General features: G+C 43.2%; 1 protein-coding gene across 10 annotated transcripts in view; it reads left to right on the forward strand.

The window, feature by feature from the left end:
• RGS6 (regulator of G protein signaling 6) overlaps positions 1–17687 on the forward strand; it is a 289988-nt gene that overhangs the window by 214212 nt on the left and 58089 nt on the right. For all 10 annotated transcript variants that reach the window (XR_013228421.1, XR_013228422.1, XR_013228423.1 and 7 more), the window contains 2 exons: positions 1124–1234; positions 2919–3044. Coding sequence is in view for 6 of the 10 variants with exons in the window: in XM_077322670.1 (XP_077178785.1) it covers positions 1124–1234; positions 2919–3044 (237 nt within the window). In the remaining 4 variants the exon portion in view is untranslated. The remainder of the gene's footprint in view (positions 1–1123; positions 1235–2918; positions 3045–17687) is intronic.

Raw genomic sequence — 17687 nt, forward strand, 5'->3', positions numbered from 1 at the left:
GTCCTCTTGCTAGACCATTTAGCACAGTGGTCCCCAACCTTTTTATCACCAGGGACCACTCAACGCTTGACAATTTTACTGAGGCCCGGTGGGGGGGCAGTTCTCTACTCTCAACCACTGCCCTAACGATCTTTGATCGCTATGGTAATGTTTAAACATCCCTTCAAAATAAGATGCAGACATGCCATAACAATGAACATAAGGAACATTTTATTTTCATGGAAATTTTAACTCATGACAATGACAAATCAATGGGAACCCTGAGCTTGTTTCTCTGCAACAAGATAGTCCCATCTGGGAGTGATGGGAGACAATGACACCCGAAGTGTGTTGTAAAGGGCCAGAGGGGATGAAGTAAAGGGCCGGGGGGGGGGGGAGAAGGCGTCCTTCGCAGCCCACCTCCATCTAGTCGACGGACCACATGTGGTCCGCAGCCCACAGTTTGGGGATCGCTAATTTAGCATTTCTAAAAAGGTGACTAAGGAGAGGCTGGAAAGCAGTTGAGTTGACTCCCCTGGTTCTCTGCCAAGAGAGAGAAAAGAACCAAGATGAGGGTTCAAATCTCCAAAGAAAGATGCATTTCTTCATACAATAAAGGTAAAGGTAAAGGTATCCCCTGTGCAAGCACCGAGTCATGTCTGACCCTTGGGGTGACGCCCTCCAGCGTTTTCATGGCAGACTCAATACGGGGTGGTTTGCCAGTGCCTTCCCCAGTCATTACCGTTTACCCCCCAGCAAGCTGGGTACTCATTTTACCGACCTCGGAAGGATGGAAGGCTGAGTCAACCTTGAGCCGGCTGCTGGGATTGAACTCCCAGCCTCATGGGCAAAGCTTTCAGACGGCTGCCTTACCACTCTGCGCCACAAGAGGCTTCATACAATATAAATATGTAAAACAAGTTGCAGGTTGGTAGAAAACCTGGGGGGGGGAACACTGAGTAAGGAGACTGAGTGAAGGAGATACAAGACAAAGTGTACACACATAACATTACAAATTGACTGCAGAAACTGTCCTTTAGTCCAACCTTTTCTTTGTCCATTAGCAAATACATTGTTTTGAAAAAAATCTACCAAAATAGAGCATCTTTAAAACGGTTCTTATTGCTTATTTCTCCTGCTGTAGTTTAATCACTTACTCAGATCAGTACATTGAGTATGATCCTTTTATAACTCCTGCTGAACCTTCCAACCCCTGGATAAGTGATGACATCACATTTTGGGACTTAGAAACGAGGTAAGAAATGAAGACTTCAGAGACTTTTCAAAGGAATCTCCTTTGCACAACTGCCTTTCTGCTATGCAGTGCAAAGGCGCAAACACATCCATCATTGATCTACTTATGCAACTTATAATAATGATATGAATTATATTTTATTCTATAATTTACATATATTAATTTGCAACCAGAAATCAATTTTTTTTCTCCATCCCCTTTTAATTGGTCAGTAAAAATCACCCACATTTTCTTTTTTGAGCAGATGTGCCTTTCTCCTCACAAAAGTGGGACTTGGGATTCAATCCTGTCTCCCACATACTTCTGTGGATTTCAGATGGACTTCAGATACTCCTGTTCTCCCAGTTGCGTTTCCTGTATGGTGAAAGGAAATAGGAAGTCTTCCTTAGGGGGGGGGGGTTCCATCTTTGGAGATTTTTAAACAGAGGCTAGATAGCCATCTGACAGAGAGGCTGATTCTGTGAAGGGAAAGGGGTGGCAGATTACAGTAGATGAGCGATTGGGATGTGAGTGTCCTGCATAGTGCAGGGGGTTGGACTAGATGACCCATGAATTCCCTTCCAACTCTATGATTCTATGATTCTAAGTCTGTGGAGCCTATTGACATCATGTTAATGGATTGAGGCAAATGGGTTAAGTCACTTAAAACCCAGTACTTCCCAGTGTAATCTGCACTTGCTGTGTGCTAGTGGAAGTACATGGTGTACTTTCATTTGTGGGAAGTCATTTCTACTTATGGAGCTTTTCTTTTACACTTTGAGATATAATATGTAAATTTAATGCAGATTCAAACTGCCTCTCGTATAAAAGATTGCACAACAGCTTGGCCTTCCCTTGCTCAAGAAGAAATATATAAACTGCTGCAGAACATGCCTATAGCCCTGTGGGGATTCCTGCAGAAACATTTTAAGTACAGCACCACCTTCTTCTTGTGATTCTCTGGAATTAACCCCAGAGCCCTTCAGTTTGCCCTGACTTAGTAGGAAGGAACTAAAATATACCTGTACCAAATCTTAAGGACAGAGATAAGCTACCTTGAACTAAAGAGTGGGTTTCTTGACATTATAATCAAGGAACTACTGGTAAACGATCCCCTTTTTTAGCAGATTTATCTTTCCATCGCACAAAAGTTAGGGCTGATTAGCTAGACCTTGTCCCCCCCCCACAAAATTAATTTGTTGCTGAAAATGTGTCAGAAAACTAGAGAACTCATAAGGCTTGCCCACGTTGGTATGTCATCAGATCGCATGGAGGCTTGCCCACTTGTCTGGGTACATCCTGCTAGCATTCTCAAGTCAATGGGTTTCTTATCAACCTTGACAAACTTTGAGTCAGATAGAAACTGTTGAGAAATATTTGATTAAAGATCACCATACAGAAGCATGGTAATGAGAGTCCAGCAAGATCAAACGTGGTGCATGATATCACCCTTTGCAATTAACTTTTTACCTATAAATTCTACCTAGCTCATATTGTGATGTCAATGATAACAAATCACCTCTTTTTCATATATGCCTTTTCTTGTCTCTGTTCTATGAAGTCAAATGGATGTGTCGTTTTCCCGGTTTAATTACATTTTAACTGTTTACTGGAGTACTTAAATTATTGTTGAGAAAATTTTGTTTGACAGCTTGTCAAGAACACAATGACTAGTCTGCTCCCCCCCCTTTTATTTTTATAACAGCAAAGAACCTTCTCAGCACCGTGTCAAAAGATGGGCTTTCTCCATAGATGAAGTGTTAAAAGATCCAGTGGGGCGTGACCAGTTTCTTCGATTTTTGGAATCTGAATTCAGTTCTGAAAACCTCAGGTAAAGGCCCATCAAAAACCATGTGGATTTTAAACTCCAAAGGTAACAGGTGAGACTTAGAAGAAAAGGGATATCAACTGAGTGAGCAATACAAGAATTCGCCTATTGTGCAGAATAACTGTAAATTAGATAATGGTTATGCTAGTCTGGGCCAGAAAGCTAGCTTAAAATCATACACAAAGGTATATACAACCTTCCTTTTGTAGGATTTGGGTAGAAGCCAGTAGTTTCAAAAAATTGCATTAGATATTCTGGGAACAGTCACATGATGATTGCAGTAATTAAAGATAATCTGACTCACAAGCTTCATCTAGGGATGGGCAATTCAGTTCTGATGAGCCGAAAAGTACCCAAATCAATACTGAATTGGTACTTTTCTGCTGTGTCTGAGCTGAATAAAAAATCCCATCAATTTAAATCAGTAGAAATCACAGATTCAGCTGATTCAGCCTTGAAAAGGACCCCACCAAACAGCTGATAATCAGCTGTTTGTCTCAGCTGTTTAAACACTTCCTGGGCAGACCTTTCCAGGCTGCAGAGAGCTCCGAGAAGGAGGGCAAAGAGCTGCCAAACAGCTGTTCCTGACAGATCAGTTGTTTGGAGGCTCTTTCATAGAATCATAGAATCATAGAGTTGGAAGGGAACATACAGGCCATCTAGTCCAACCCCCTGCTCAACGCAGGATCAGCCCTAAGCATCCTAAAGCATCCAAGAAAAGTGTGTATCCAACCTTTGCTTGAAGACTGCCAGTGAGGGGGAGCTCACCACCTCCTTAGGCAGCCTATTCCACTGCTGAACAACTCCGTGAAAAATTTTTTCCTGATAGCCTAGCCTATATTGTTGTAGTTTAAACCCATTACTGCATGTCCTCTCCTCTGCAGCCAGTGGGAACAGCATCCTGCCCTCCTCCAAATGACAACCTTTCAAATACTTAAAGAGGGCTATCATGTCCCCTCTCAACCTCCTTTTCTCCTCTTGAAATGCCTCCTCTTCTACTCAGAGCCTTCCCAGATAGTGGAGGCTCAATCTCCACTGCCTAGGAAGGGTCTGTGGAGGAAGGAACCACCCTCCTAGGCCTTTAAGAACTGGCAACCAGCTGGCATCAGAGAAGGCAAGTGCAGGATGGAATCAGGGGAAGGAGGGGCAGGGAACCCCACAAATGTCCTGAAAGAACTTGCTGCCAGTTTGCACTGGGGAAGGGAGGCTTGGGGAACCTGCTGGGGTGGGGAAGAGCCTGTTTAGCCGCTCTTTAAATCCCTCTTTCCCTGCTCCAGTCTTTCCACTTCCTTAAAGGGTAGAGCCGCCGAATAGCTGATCCTGAGGGATCAGTTGTTTGTGCCTCCCAAGATAACCAAACTGATTCCGGGAGATCAACTTCTCATGTGCACAGAAAAAAAAACTCTACTTTTCAGATTCAACCAAATAAAATCACCTGACTCCGAACCAGTGATTAAGTGATTCAGGTGTTTCAGATTCAGCCAAATCGATGCAGTGGTCATTATTTTTGTCTTTTTAGTGTTTAAGAAAAGGTCAAATTTCTTACTTACTTCATTGACCTTTGTAATCAGCTGTTCTAGGCCTTCCTTAGTTTCTGACAGGAGGGTAGTGTCATTAACATACTGAAGATTATTTATATTCCTCCAATCTTAATTACAGTGTTTAATTCTTTGAGTTCCATCTCTCGCATAATGAACTCAGCATACAAGTTCAACAGGAAAGGGGAAAGAATACAATCTTGGCACATGTATTTTGAACCAGTCAGTGTCACCAAATGGTATACATACAATGGCTTCTTGGTTTGTGTAGACTACGTAAGTTTGATCAAATGCACTGGCACCCCCAAATTTTTCAGGGCTTCCCACAATTTGTTGTGGTCCACACAATTAGAAGCTTTCTTGTAGTCAATAAAGCAGATGTAGGCATCCTTCTGATATTCCCATGACTGTTCAGCACAGGCTTGCTATGTGATCACGAGGGCCATGCCCCATAGAAAGCCAGCTTGAAGTCTGGTGAGTCTCTTTCCATGGTTGTTACTATGCACTGTTGGATGAATTTAAGCAGGCATGAGAAATGAGGTGGCATAAGAAATGAGGGCTTTTGTACAGTAATTGAAACAGTTTGAGTCACCCATTTTTGGTAGCGGGATGAACACAGATCGTTTCCACTCCTCTGTCCAGTTATTAGTTTCCCAGATTTTCTTGCACAAAGCTGTAGTGGTTTTGATGGGCACATATCTCAGCAGTTTCACGGGTATGTTGTCAATGCCTGGGGCCTTGTTTAGCAATTGACTCAAGGCTTGTTCAACTTCCTCCTCAAGAATGGTCAGTCCAAGTTCTATTTCTATAGAGTGAATTCATGCATACAGTTCTTCTGTGTATTCCCACCATCTGTCGATGCTCTGTTGGTCAGTCAGTTCCTTCCCTTGTTTGTCCTTGATAATGCTTTTGCAAAGAGCAAATGTTGTTCAGAACCACTTTATTTGTGCGGAAGCATTTTTCGCGTGTCCCTTTTTGTAATCTTTTTCTAACTATATGCATTTCTGATTCCAGTAAGCTTCACTGTCTATTCTTGCTGCCCTTTGAAAATCTGCATTTAATTTTCTTGCTTTTTCCTTTTTGGCTGCAGCTTTTGCTGTTTTTCTACATTCATCTGAGAATCATTTTGTTCTTTTTTATGGCTTGTGTGGTATGTGTTTAAATGCTATTTCAACAACAGTTGATTGAATTTCCTGCCACAGTTCATCAGGCATCTTCTCTGTTGCATCCAATAGTTGAAATTGATTTTTTACCTCTACTGCATATGTGAGCAGACTTTTATTTACATCGAACTTCCTTAACCATGATGTTCTCTCGATGTTGCTGAGTTTTGTTTTGATTTTAGCCAGTAAGAGTTTATGATCTGAACTGCAATCAGTACCTGGATATATTTTGACAGAAAGGATTGAACTGGACTATCATTGGCTGCATAAGATATAGGCTGTTTGGTTTCTGTGTAGTTCATTTGTTGATGTCCAAATGTATAGGCAACGTTTATGCTGTTTGAACCGAGTGTTCATGATGCGAAACTGATTTCCATAACAGCATTGTGCCAGACGATCACCTGTATCAGTGCTGTGGTGAGCCCAAGGTCACCCAGCTGGCTGTATGTGGGGGAGGAGCAGGGAATCAAATCCAGCTTGCCAGATTAGAAGTCTGCACTCCTAACCACTACACCAAGCTGGCTCAGATGAAACAACTCTGTTTTACAGGCCCAGCAGAACAGTTTGAGATCTCACTCAGCAGAGTATTCCACCAGACCGGGGCTTTGCTTCATAAGGGATCATAATGGGTTTGTCTAGTGAAGACAAAAGAGTGGCTAGTGAAAATATCAAGGCATCTGATGTTCTGTTAATTAAGGGAGGTAGATAGGTTAGGTAGGATGAATTAAGGAAAAAATGACTACAGGTGTTAGAAAAATATTTCAGGCTATCAAAGAAATGAGCAAACTCCTGGGTGCCATTATCCCATCAATAAACCTTATTAACATAGTCTGTGGTGAGAGTAAGGTCCATAAGAAGGCCCCTAATGAGAACAATGTTACTGTGTATACTCCAGGGTCCTCTCAGAAGGATGGGGGTATCCAGGTAGAAAATGTACATTTTGTTTGAGCAGGTAAGCAAACATGGCTGGATCAGCTTCCTGGGTGAAACTGACATAGTACTTTTCTGGCCAAGATAACACGATGCAGGCAACATTGCCCAAAAGAGTGGTTTGTGAACAGACTCTCACTTAGCCTGTGGAAGGGTCTGAGCACTAATAGGAATTGATGTCTGCAATCTGGAAAACTGTGATTCTGGGAGAAATCCAGGCTCACCTGGAAGTTTGCAAACCTAGTATTAGCAGAACTTTAGTCATGCAATCTAATGAACCCAGCACCTAGTTAAGATGGAAATACATCAGAAGCAGCAATGCTCATAAAACTACAGATGGTACTGAGAAAAGCGAAGGTAAGGGGACAAGTTTAGCAAAAGGCTAAACTTGCACTGTCTGAAAGAACATCTCCTTGAAACTCAACAGTCCCTAGTACCACAAGGTCTGTGATTGGTCTAGGAGTTTGAGAATCTTATGGAAGGGAGAAGCTATTTCTGTATTTTGCCTCTGGTTACAAAACGCCTAAGGCCAGGCCTGGAGGAGCATCACACCAGCTGCCTCTGGTTTCTCCCCCTGTCAGTTTTTGAATAGAGAAATCAGTAAAAAGTCACAATTAGAATTAGTTTTTGCAAACAAACAAGCGAGTATAAGAACAAGAGAAGGGATTGGGAAGTACAAAAGGGAAGAAATTAACAACTAGTGCTAGAAAAGAGGATTTGCTCAAATGAAAGTCAGGAAGAAAAAAGGATTTCCTGCATTAGAATTATCACTTGTTACATTTAAGATAGTTGAATTAACTGGATTACATTCTCTTCCATTCTTCCGCATGCTAGACCACTATAGCACCTGCCAATGACAACACCTCAGGACTACTTCCCAAATCCCCAAAGCATGCTTCTGCTAGGAAAGAGAAAACATGTGGACGGTGAGGTATTAATTACCGAGTCCATAACCTGCATATATGGGGGGAGGGGAGTTTCAAGATACAGATCAACATTCAAAAAGTTGGTTCTTATATGCTGCTTTTCTCTACCCAAAGAAGTCTCAGTAGCCTTCCCTTTCCTCTCCCCACAACAGACACCCTGTGAGGGAGGTGAGGCTGAGAGACCCCTAGTATTACTGCTCGGTCAGAACAGCTCTATCAGTGCTATGGCGAGCCCAAAGTCACCCAGCTGGCTACATGTGGGGAAGCGTGGAATCAAACCAGATTAGGAGTCCACACTTCTAACCACTACACCAAGCTGGCTCTCAACAAACCACCTGATACTAAGGAAAGAATCAAACACATACAAGCCTGCTTCCTAAAGGTGACAGGGCACCTCTGGCAAGGCACAGAAGAATGAGGTTGAAAAGTAGAAAAGCCAGCCATACAGTTGGGGTAGCAGACTGTGATTCAAAGCCTATTATAAACTGGATGGACTGAAAATAACTTTTTATACATTTTTGCTAAGATTGAGGAGGTGAACATGTGTTGACATTGGAATGTCACAGTGATGAAAAGTCCATCTCTCTGGGAACCCTTTGAAAAGTGGTGTGGGTTTTTTTCTGCATTGTGGAGAGGAGTTTTCCTGCTTTTGCATTACAGGGGAAAGTATCAGGGAGAAATGTACCTTTTTGGAGACTGGGAGTTTAGATAGGCAAGTATTGATGACTATTTTTACATTATAGAGAATGGGGGAGAAACCATCCTGTCCAGCACTTACGACAAGGAGGAAATAGCTGGGGCTGGCCTGTTGCTCATTATTTTGATTCAGTTATTATTAAGGCCAGATTAAGGAGGGAACCGCTTAGGTCATTGGGCCCTTAGGCCCTACCAGTTGGACTCCTACCAGATATGGCTTTCACATGATTCATGGAAGATTTGCTTTCGCATTCCTTTCATGCCCTCAGCCTGACCCACTGCCATTTTATGTAAACAGCACTGAGCCACAAGGGGAGGGTGGTATATAAATATAATAAATAAAATAAATAAATTTGCTATCAGTTTGACCTAGACTTCATTTTCAATTGCTGCCTCAAATAGCTGCCTCAAAATGGCTGCCATAGGAGGCTGAGCAGTGCCCAAATGGCTGCAAAAGCTTACCTTCCGGCACACAGGGGAAATCCTTGTGTTGTGGTAGCAGCTGTTGCCAGATCATTTTTTTAAACACCTGCACAGCCAATCAAATATCCAATGGCCAGTCAAAACTCCTTCTGGGTAAAAGTCTTATACTGCCATGCTCACTTTCTAAAGTCAGCAGCAGGGAAGGTAACAACGGGCACCATGTTGGGGATCCCTGCAAAACAGCATATTCAGCCACTGCATACATTTTGGGGGAAAGTAAGGTAAAAACAGAGCCTCTTGTGGCGCAGAGTGGTAAGGCAGCCGTCTGACAGCTTTGCCCATGAGGCTGGGAGTTCAATCCCAGCAGCCGGCTCAAGGTTGACTCAGCCTTCCATCCTTCCGAGGTCGGTAAAATGAGTACCCAGCTTGCTGGGGGGTAAACGGTAGTGACTGGGGAAGGCACTGGCAAACCACCCCATATTGAGTCTGCCATGAAAACGCTGGAGGGCGTCACCCCAAGGGTCAGACATAACTCGGTGCTTGCACAGGGGATACCTTTACCTTTACCTTTAAGGTAAAAACAAGTAATTTGACCAGTCACAAGCAGCAGAAGATAGTTTGAGTTCTGAGGATTTACGATTTCAACAGCAATATCATTATTTTATGTTGTCACCTGACTGGGGAATCTAGGAAGGGCAGGTGATAAAAATTTACTAAAGCTAAGCAACCATTGTTGACTCTGGATTTTATGTTTTTAATGTACACTTTCTGCTTAAATACTGCCTCTCAAAATCCAAGTAGGGTGATGATCCTTTTGAATTTATTTGCTCCTGCTACCCATGTGGAAGCAACGATTTGGAAGCTTCAAGTGGTTGTAGAAATGACTAGTATGCCACTGGGCAATGGCGAAATGTGAAATAGCATAGTATCGATGGGCATTCTTCCGGTACAGTATTGGAAATGGCAAGTGTAATGTTAGTGATGGCAGTGGAGGAAGCTGTGATGAAGTCCTGGTGGCACCTGATTTGAGGTGTAATTCAGAAAAAGAGAGGGCAGAAGTTTCAAGAAACTGGGTTTAATTTCAGTATCAGTGTCTGTAATCTCATGACCACTAGAGGGTGCAGGTGCTCTATAGGTACATAACCGTACTAAATTTCAGTTCTGAACATCTTTAAGACTTCGCTGAGGGTTTTCTTTGTATAGTGCAGAGAGACCAGTATAATATCCTGTGGACACTGGGAAGGCTGCAGGATGCTAGCAGAGTTGCCTAAACTGGAACCAACTTCAGCCTCCTGTTTGCAGAACCTTTGTCATTCACCAGTGTTCACAAGTGACAGTGGAGAATGTGGCATATAATCTAGAAAATTATGAGTCCCTCAGAATTACTTTGCAGTTATGCCTCTCCTCCTCCTTACTAGTGACAGGCTAATGCTGTGCAAACTTTGTTTTCAGTTCTTAGGGGATAACATGAGATGCAAATCCAAGAACCAAATTATATGGATAGTCTGGAAGCTCAGCTTTTCTCCATTCTCGAACAAAATGTACTATTGTACACAGGATATATTCTGGATGATGCTTTCATTTGTAGATACACAAAAGGTCACAGGGATATTTTTTTTTTTGCTTCTGCAAACTGTATAAAGAAAGTATTTGCTTTCTTTATGTCTCTCTTGTCACTTGAATAAATACTTAATAGTTGTACATTGCATCTGAGGAATCGTGCGTGCACATGAAAGCTCATACCCTGAATAACACTTTGTTGGTCTTAAAGGTGCCACTGGACTCTAGATTAGTGTAGCTGTTCTATACTAACATGGTATTTGTAGTATCATCTGTGACAATGCCCCTACCCTCATTAGGGCCAAACTGCTCACAAATGGACACGAGGCTGAGCAGCCTTAGCCTTGCAGGCTTGTGTGGATGGGAAACCCCTTGGGAAACAATAAGCCACTCTGAGCATCACGTAAAAACAAAGGGGCATAATATATATATAATATTGACATAAATTGTACTTTGTTTCTCTCATGTAATGCTGTCCCAGGTCAAACAAAGCACAATAACGTATCTGTCCCTATTATTTGGAAGGACAAAGTAAACCTTCTATTTGTTCCAGGTTTGTTTCTAAGGATCAATCAAGCTGTTCTATTTCCCAGTCCTAGTGAATAGATTGGTCAGCAGGCTTGGTTTTAAAAATATATCCTGTTCATTTTTTGTGTGGAATTGGGCAGTTGAAGTTTTTCATAGCATGAAGGTAAATAACATCACCTGGTAAATGAACTCCCATTCAGCCTCTCTTAAAGGCATCAGATTTTTTTCTGTAGGCAGTTGGTAAGGATGCTTGAAGACCTGCATATTTGGCTAATTGTCATGTTGGCCCCTGGCTCATACCATGCCTTCTTTGACCAAAGTCCCCCCAAAAACCCCTTTGGGACTGTAATCTGGAATCACCTTCTCTTCTTCTCCCCTTCCTGTTTCCCAGGCTCATGGGCCACCTGGAACTGTATCAAGGGGCTTGTGACTGTGTTTTCCTGCCTTGAGGTGTCAAGTTGTAAACTGTGCTACCTTTGATCACAAGAGATATGTTCTGTATGATATTGAACTGCAAGCACAAATGGTGCCCTTGATTTCAGTGAGAGAATGCTAAGCCCATAGTTAGTTCTCTGTTAAACTAACAATAATGAAAACAGTCACAAATAATAAAAGCAGAAGAAGGCAGGTAGAATTGAGTAACGTTAGTTAAAAAACTGAAATGGAAATCTTTGCTTAAAAACCCTGGATAAAATTCAGAGACCTAATTCAGGTATAGACAAACTGCGGCCCTCCAGATGTCTATGGACTACAATTCCCATGAGCCCCTGCCAGTGTTTGCTCTCAGATGGTATCTGGAAGGAACCTGAATCAGAACCTCAGATGTAGCTCAGGCAGCTTCACATGCAAGAAGGTGATTCCAGGTCAATGATGGTTCTCCAGATCAAAACCAGCACTATCCAAATTGGCCAGCCTGAAAAATTCCAAAAATGCCATTAGAGTACATTTAAAGGACTATCTGTCATCTGCAAATGCCTTCAGAGTGAACTCTCCTCTTGAATAAAGCATTTAGGGACTGTGAGCCCTTTCATTGCCTTTGGAGTTTACACTTGTGCCACCACCACAGCTTGCAAAAGGTATTTAAATTTTAAAGGGACTGCATTCTTATTTAATTATTCCATTTACATACCGCCCTCTTGGTAGATGGTGGCTTCTAATCTGGTGAGCTTGGGTGTGATTCCCCACTCCTCCACATGCAGCCAGCTGGATGACCTTGGACTTGTCACAGCCCTGATAGAAGCGCTCTCATCCTCACCTACATCACAGGATGTCTGTTGTAGGATGAGGAAGGGAAAGTGATTGTAAGCCACTTTGAGACTCCTTCCGCCAGTGAAAAGTAGGGTATAAAAACCAACACTTCTTCTTCTACAGCATCAATAAAGCAATGACATAATTAAAATAAACTTTCTCTTTAAAGTTTAAATGCCTTTAATGCATTAGAATTTATGGAGGATGGGGGCACATCTTTAAAGGTTCACAGAACAGGACCTGCTAGTCAAATCTCTTTGAAACATGGAAAGGGGGGAGGTGAGGACAGGCACCAGTAGCTGTATTGCAGATTTGGTGCCTCTACCTCCAAAAGTAGCCATCCCCCACCCCACCAAGCTGCCGATAGTTCTGGATTGATCTCTATTATAGCCTAAGGGGACCATTGACCATAATAGTCCCCATAGGCAATAATGGGGCCAAAAAAATCAGTGTTCCTATATATTATTAAATCCTACCACTCTTGGGATTTGTAAATATTGAGAAATATCAATATTTTTCAGGTTCTGTATATCTGAACCCGAAAAATACCATGTGAGAGTTTTTTTGGACACCCTAATAACAATCAGTATATTAGTGAAGAAGCGCAACTGAATGTATTAATGTTAAATTTGCCATTAGGCTGGGAGTTCCTTTTTTGTCAGGAAGTTCAAAACGTTGTTTATTCTGTGCCAATGTTTTCCTTATAGTTGTTTATTTCAGGCCTGTGTCCTCTTTGTCTCTCTAGCTGTAATCCTTGCTCACAGCGGTGCCTGTTGCCTTAGGTTTACATTACGTCCTGCCTGCCCTGTCACAACTGTGGGCTGTCTGGAATGAGAATGCCGTGATGAATGTTTTCCTCTGGCTACACATCCCTTTTCCTCAGGCTGTTCTGCCTGGACTGAGTCATAATGGAGCAGCTTTGTCCTGTTTGCTCAGGGCTTTCCATGTCTTAAACTGTCCTGAAATATCACAGTTTTCATTCTGCGTCCTCTGTAAACACAATCACAAGGGGGTGGTTCCAAAAGGCTACCGTTCATTTTAAGACCCTCATTTTGGTACACATTTTCAGATTCAGTTACACACTAATTGTCCTACATTTCTGTCCTCAAAGTAGATCTTGTGACGGCACATTTTGCTGGGCTAAGTAATGAGACAGGATTTTTTTCTTTAAAAGATTTCGAACACTTATATTGCTCTGTAAAAAACATGGATCCCAACAGAGGATTGCACTACAGTTGATCATTGCAGTGTTCCCCACGTTGAATGGCGTATCCTCCTTGCTCTTTCTTTTTGGTTGCCATGGCTTTGGAGGAGGAAAACCAGAATTGGACAGTCAATCAAACTACAGGAGGTTTCGGAAGGCAACTGTGGTACAGCCCACCAGAGCTTGTCACAGATGGCTTAAATGCCTCTCTGAGCTGAAAGATTGTTAAGAACTAGAAATAGCAGCATGTAGATGTTTTATTTTAACCACTAAAAACCAAATCTTTGCACATTCAAGGTATTCTTGTTAGAATTTCAGTTGTGTGAGAATTCCTGGGAATGAGAATACATAATTTGGTGAATGGGGAATATATTTTTATATAACATGTACATTGTTAAAGGACAAGCATCCTTATTCTCTCATTTCAGAATGTGGAGAGGTAGTTGATTAATTATCATGGGTTTTTTTGCATGCTGCATTTCTCAAGGCCCTTTAGAAAGCTTGACCACCTGAATACATGGACCATGGAAACCTCTGAAGATTCAATAGCCTTAGAAAGGTGTAACTTTGCACCGCTAGAGAAGTACACGTATATGTCATCTGGCTAGAGCTGTCCCAGGGCGGTGAAATCTGTTCTTATTGCAAATGCCCACTGCATGTCATTATCACTTTGTAAAAATGTATGACAAAACACTTCCTTAACAATAGAAAAATGGCTTTTCTTTCCACAATTTAGCTTAGGGTGCCCCTAATTATTCACGTGAGGGCAACAGCCAAAGCGACATCGCTGCTCACGCATTCAGTGACATCAATATGTGGTGCTGAAGACTGATAACATCATTGAAAAGTAGACCTCATTTGAGGTTTCTCTGGAGTGTTATCAGCTCCTGTCAGTATATATTGATTCCATTGGACGTGCATGTCAGGGCAGGGTAGGGTCCAAGTTGTTCTTGCACATATAATTACAAACAGCAGTTTATGCATAGTAGGTGCAAGTAAGAATCTACTAACAGTTAATTCAGAATACAAAACAGTTTTAAGCTAGCTACAGTGCATCCCTAAACATAGCTACAACCTTCTAAACCCACTAGCTTAATTTGACTACTCAGGATTTTATAGTTAATTAGTCTTCTAGCAGCATCCCAAAGCATAATTTTGTTTCTGATTAAGACCTCTTTTTTCATTTTCCTGGGCTCTCATTAACCGTAGTGGACAAGTTGCTGGGGTCAGTGAGGGACCACATGTCCCCTGGATCCCTGTCCATCTTGGTTGCTCAAGTTGGGTGACCAGTGGATAAGTGGCCCCGTAAGGCCCCCTGAGGAGCCTCTTGTGGCACAGAGTGGTAAGGCAGCAGACATGCAGTCTGAAAGCTCTGCCCATTAAGCTGGGGGTTCAGTCCCAGCAGCCGGCTCAAGGTTGACTCAGCCTTCCATCCTTCCGAGGTCGGTAAAATGAGTACCCAGCTTGCTGGGGGGTAAACGGTAATGACTGGGGAAGGCACTGGCAAACCACCCCATATTGAGTCTGCCATGAAAACACTAGAGGGCATCACCCCAAGGGTCAGACATGACCCAGTGCTTGCACAGGGGATACCTTTACCTTTAAGGGACAACATCTCCTTAACATCTGGAGAGTTTCCTGAAGGGCTTAAGAAGGCTGTGGTACACCCTTTACTGAACAAACCATCACTGGATCCGTGGGACCCCGCCAACTACCACCCAGTCTTGCATCTTGTGTTTCTGGGTAAGGTGGTAGAGCGGGCCATGGCAGATCAGCTCCTAGCATTCTTGGAGGAAATTTTGGCCCTTGATCCACACCAGCCTGTCTTCTGTCCTGGCCACTGGGTGGAGTCTGCACTGGTTGCCTTGATGGATGATATCCGGCACCAGCTAGACCAAGGTGGTTCAGCCATTCTCATGCTTTTAGATCTGTCAGCTGCATTTGATGTAGGTGACCATGAGCAAATGGCACACCACCTCGCCGGGACTGGAATTAGGGGGACTGCACTGCAGTGGCTGGTCTCCTTTCCCCAGAACCAGACACAGAGGGTGCCTGTGGGGAATGAGTTTTCAGACCCCTGCAGCCTTCCTTGTGGGGGTGCCGCAGGGGGCGATACTCTCCCCCATGCTTTTTAACATCTATATGTGCCCTCTAGCCCAGCCAGTCCAGGGCTACAGGCTGGGTTGTCACCAATATGCAAATGACACCCAGCTCTACCTCCTAGCTGGCTGGATCCCCCCCCCCCGGAAGCATTCGCCAGTTGTTTGGAAGCAGTGGCTGGATAGCTCAGGCAGAGTTCTCTGAAACTCAACCCCTCCAAGATGGAGGTCCTATGGCTGGGTAGAAGAGGGCAGGAGCATTTACCCACCTGGACAATGTGCAGTTAACTCCTGCACCAATTGCTAGGAATTTGGGAATGACCTTTGATGCCTCCCTTTCCATGGAGGCTCAGGTCATGAAAATAGCCCATATGGCATTTCTCCATCTGCGCCAGGCGCAGCTACTAGCACCTTACCTGTCCTCCAGCCACCTGGCCACAGTGATCCTTGCAACGGTCAATTCCAGACTAGACCTCTGTAACTCACTATATATGGGCCTGCCATTGGCTTTGACCTGGAAACTGGTACAAAATGCGGCTGCAAACTAGAACACCATGTAGGCTCATATTCAGCCACTGCTCAGACAACTGCACTGGTAACCAGTCTGCTTCCGGGTCAAGTTCAAGGTATTGGTATTGACCTTTAAGGCTATACGTGATCTGGGTCCTACTTATCTGTGGGGACTGCTTGATTGCTTATGCCCCCCGCAGGGCTCTCTGCTCTGCGGGTATGAATTTACTGGATTTCCTGGCCCCCCGAGACATCCATCTGGCCTCGACCAGGGCCAGGGCCTTTTCAGTCCTGGCCCCAACCTGGTGGAATGAGTTCCTGGAAGAGCTGAGGACCCTGCCAGAGTTGCCAGCTTTCCGCAGGGCCTACAAGACAGAGCTCTTCTGCCAGGCATATGGTTGAGGCCAGGGCAGGGTCTCGGCATTACTATCAGAGGATCCCCCAGATAGGCTAGATCTGGTTCCCCACTCCCATTGGAAGAAAACTTGGCCCTCGGGCTGAACCGGGGGATGGGGGGTAGGGTGATTTAAAAAAATTAGGTAGTGATCGCTGCCTGTTTGGTTTTGTGATAAGGGCTGCTTGTATGAGGTTTTTATGGAACTACTGTTTTATATATGTAAACCGCCACAAGACTTTCTGACAGCGGCAGTATAAAAATAGAAAAATAAATAAATAATATCATAATAAATAAATAAAAGAAATAAATTATGAGCATATTCAAAATGACTTTGTTAATGTCAAAGGTGTCAAAATGGAATCCATTTCATTTCCTTCCCATCTATAGTACTTCAGGTCCAGTTTAAATAAGAAACCCATTATATCAATAGTCAGAAATGCATACATAACTGATTGGTTTTGCATAAAGGCATTTTTCTTCCATGAAGTTCAAATGAACCTTGTTTTTTATTAGATGTGATTGCAAACAGAAAACACATGTTGGCTCCAGTATGTATTTGATGTATACACTGAATTCTTTCCTACACCCACCCAAAGTGAGATAAATGTTTGAGATGAGCCTTTTAGGACCAAGTGCCAGTGATGCTGGGATCCTGTGAATGGAACTCCAAATAGGGGGAGGGGCCAATCTGGATTGCAGTGGTGGTGGGAGGAGTTAACTTTTTACCCACACTGTTTTACCAACCACAACTGCCCTGACCTAGATTGTTTTTTGCCTTGGTAAGAAACAATTATAGGTTCTGGTATTGTGCCTGGCTGGTTGTCACCCTACTAGAACTTTAAACAGCTGAGGGAGAGATTTCACATCAGGGAAGCTACAGGAAGAAGAGCTAATCCTCACCCCAGTGCTACTGAAAGCTCTTTTTAGGGCCAGATTTCACACCTGGACTTCCAGCATCATATTTCATTTGGCCCTTAAATCATGCCATTTTTCATGTCTGATTGTTGCCTATCCATGTAAGCACTAATAACAATAGTTAATAATAAACCTTTCATGTATTGGTTATTTCAAAAATTATTCACTGTTAGAGTATTACATTGTGGGTCTGAAAGTAGACCTGATAGCAGCAAATGCCATTCCACAGTCAGACCACTGTCAGATCACCTAAACGCCCAGATTAGTCCTGGCTCCCACCTGGTGAAATGAGCTCCTAGAACAGATCTGGGCCCTGCCAGGGCTGGCACAGTTCCACACAGCACTCCCCCGGGCTTTTGGTTGGGTCCAGTGACATAACTAACATCAGTTGACCCTCCCCTACTATAAGCCACCACCAAACTGTGGTCTGGCACAGGACAATCGAACACTATTCAACTAGAGTTATTGTTGCTGATCTTTAATCTAGGTAGCCGTTTAATTTGTTTTAA

Source organism: Paroedura picta, chromosome 2 (genome assembly GCF_049243985.1).
Source record: "Paroedura picta isolate Pp20150507F chromosome 2, Ppicta_v3.0, whole genome shotgun sequence".
Lineage (NCBI taxonomy): Eukaryota > Metazoa > Chordata > Lepidosauria > Squamata > Gekkonidae > Paroedura > Paroedura picta.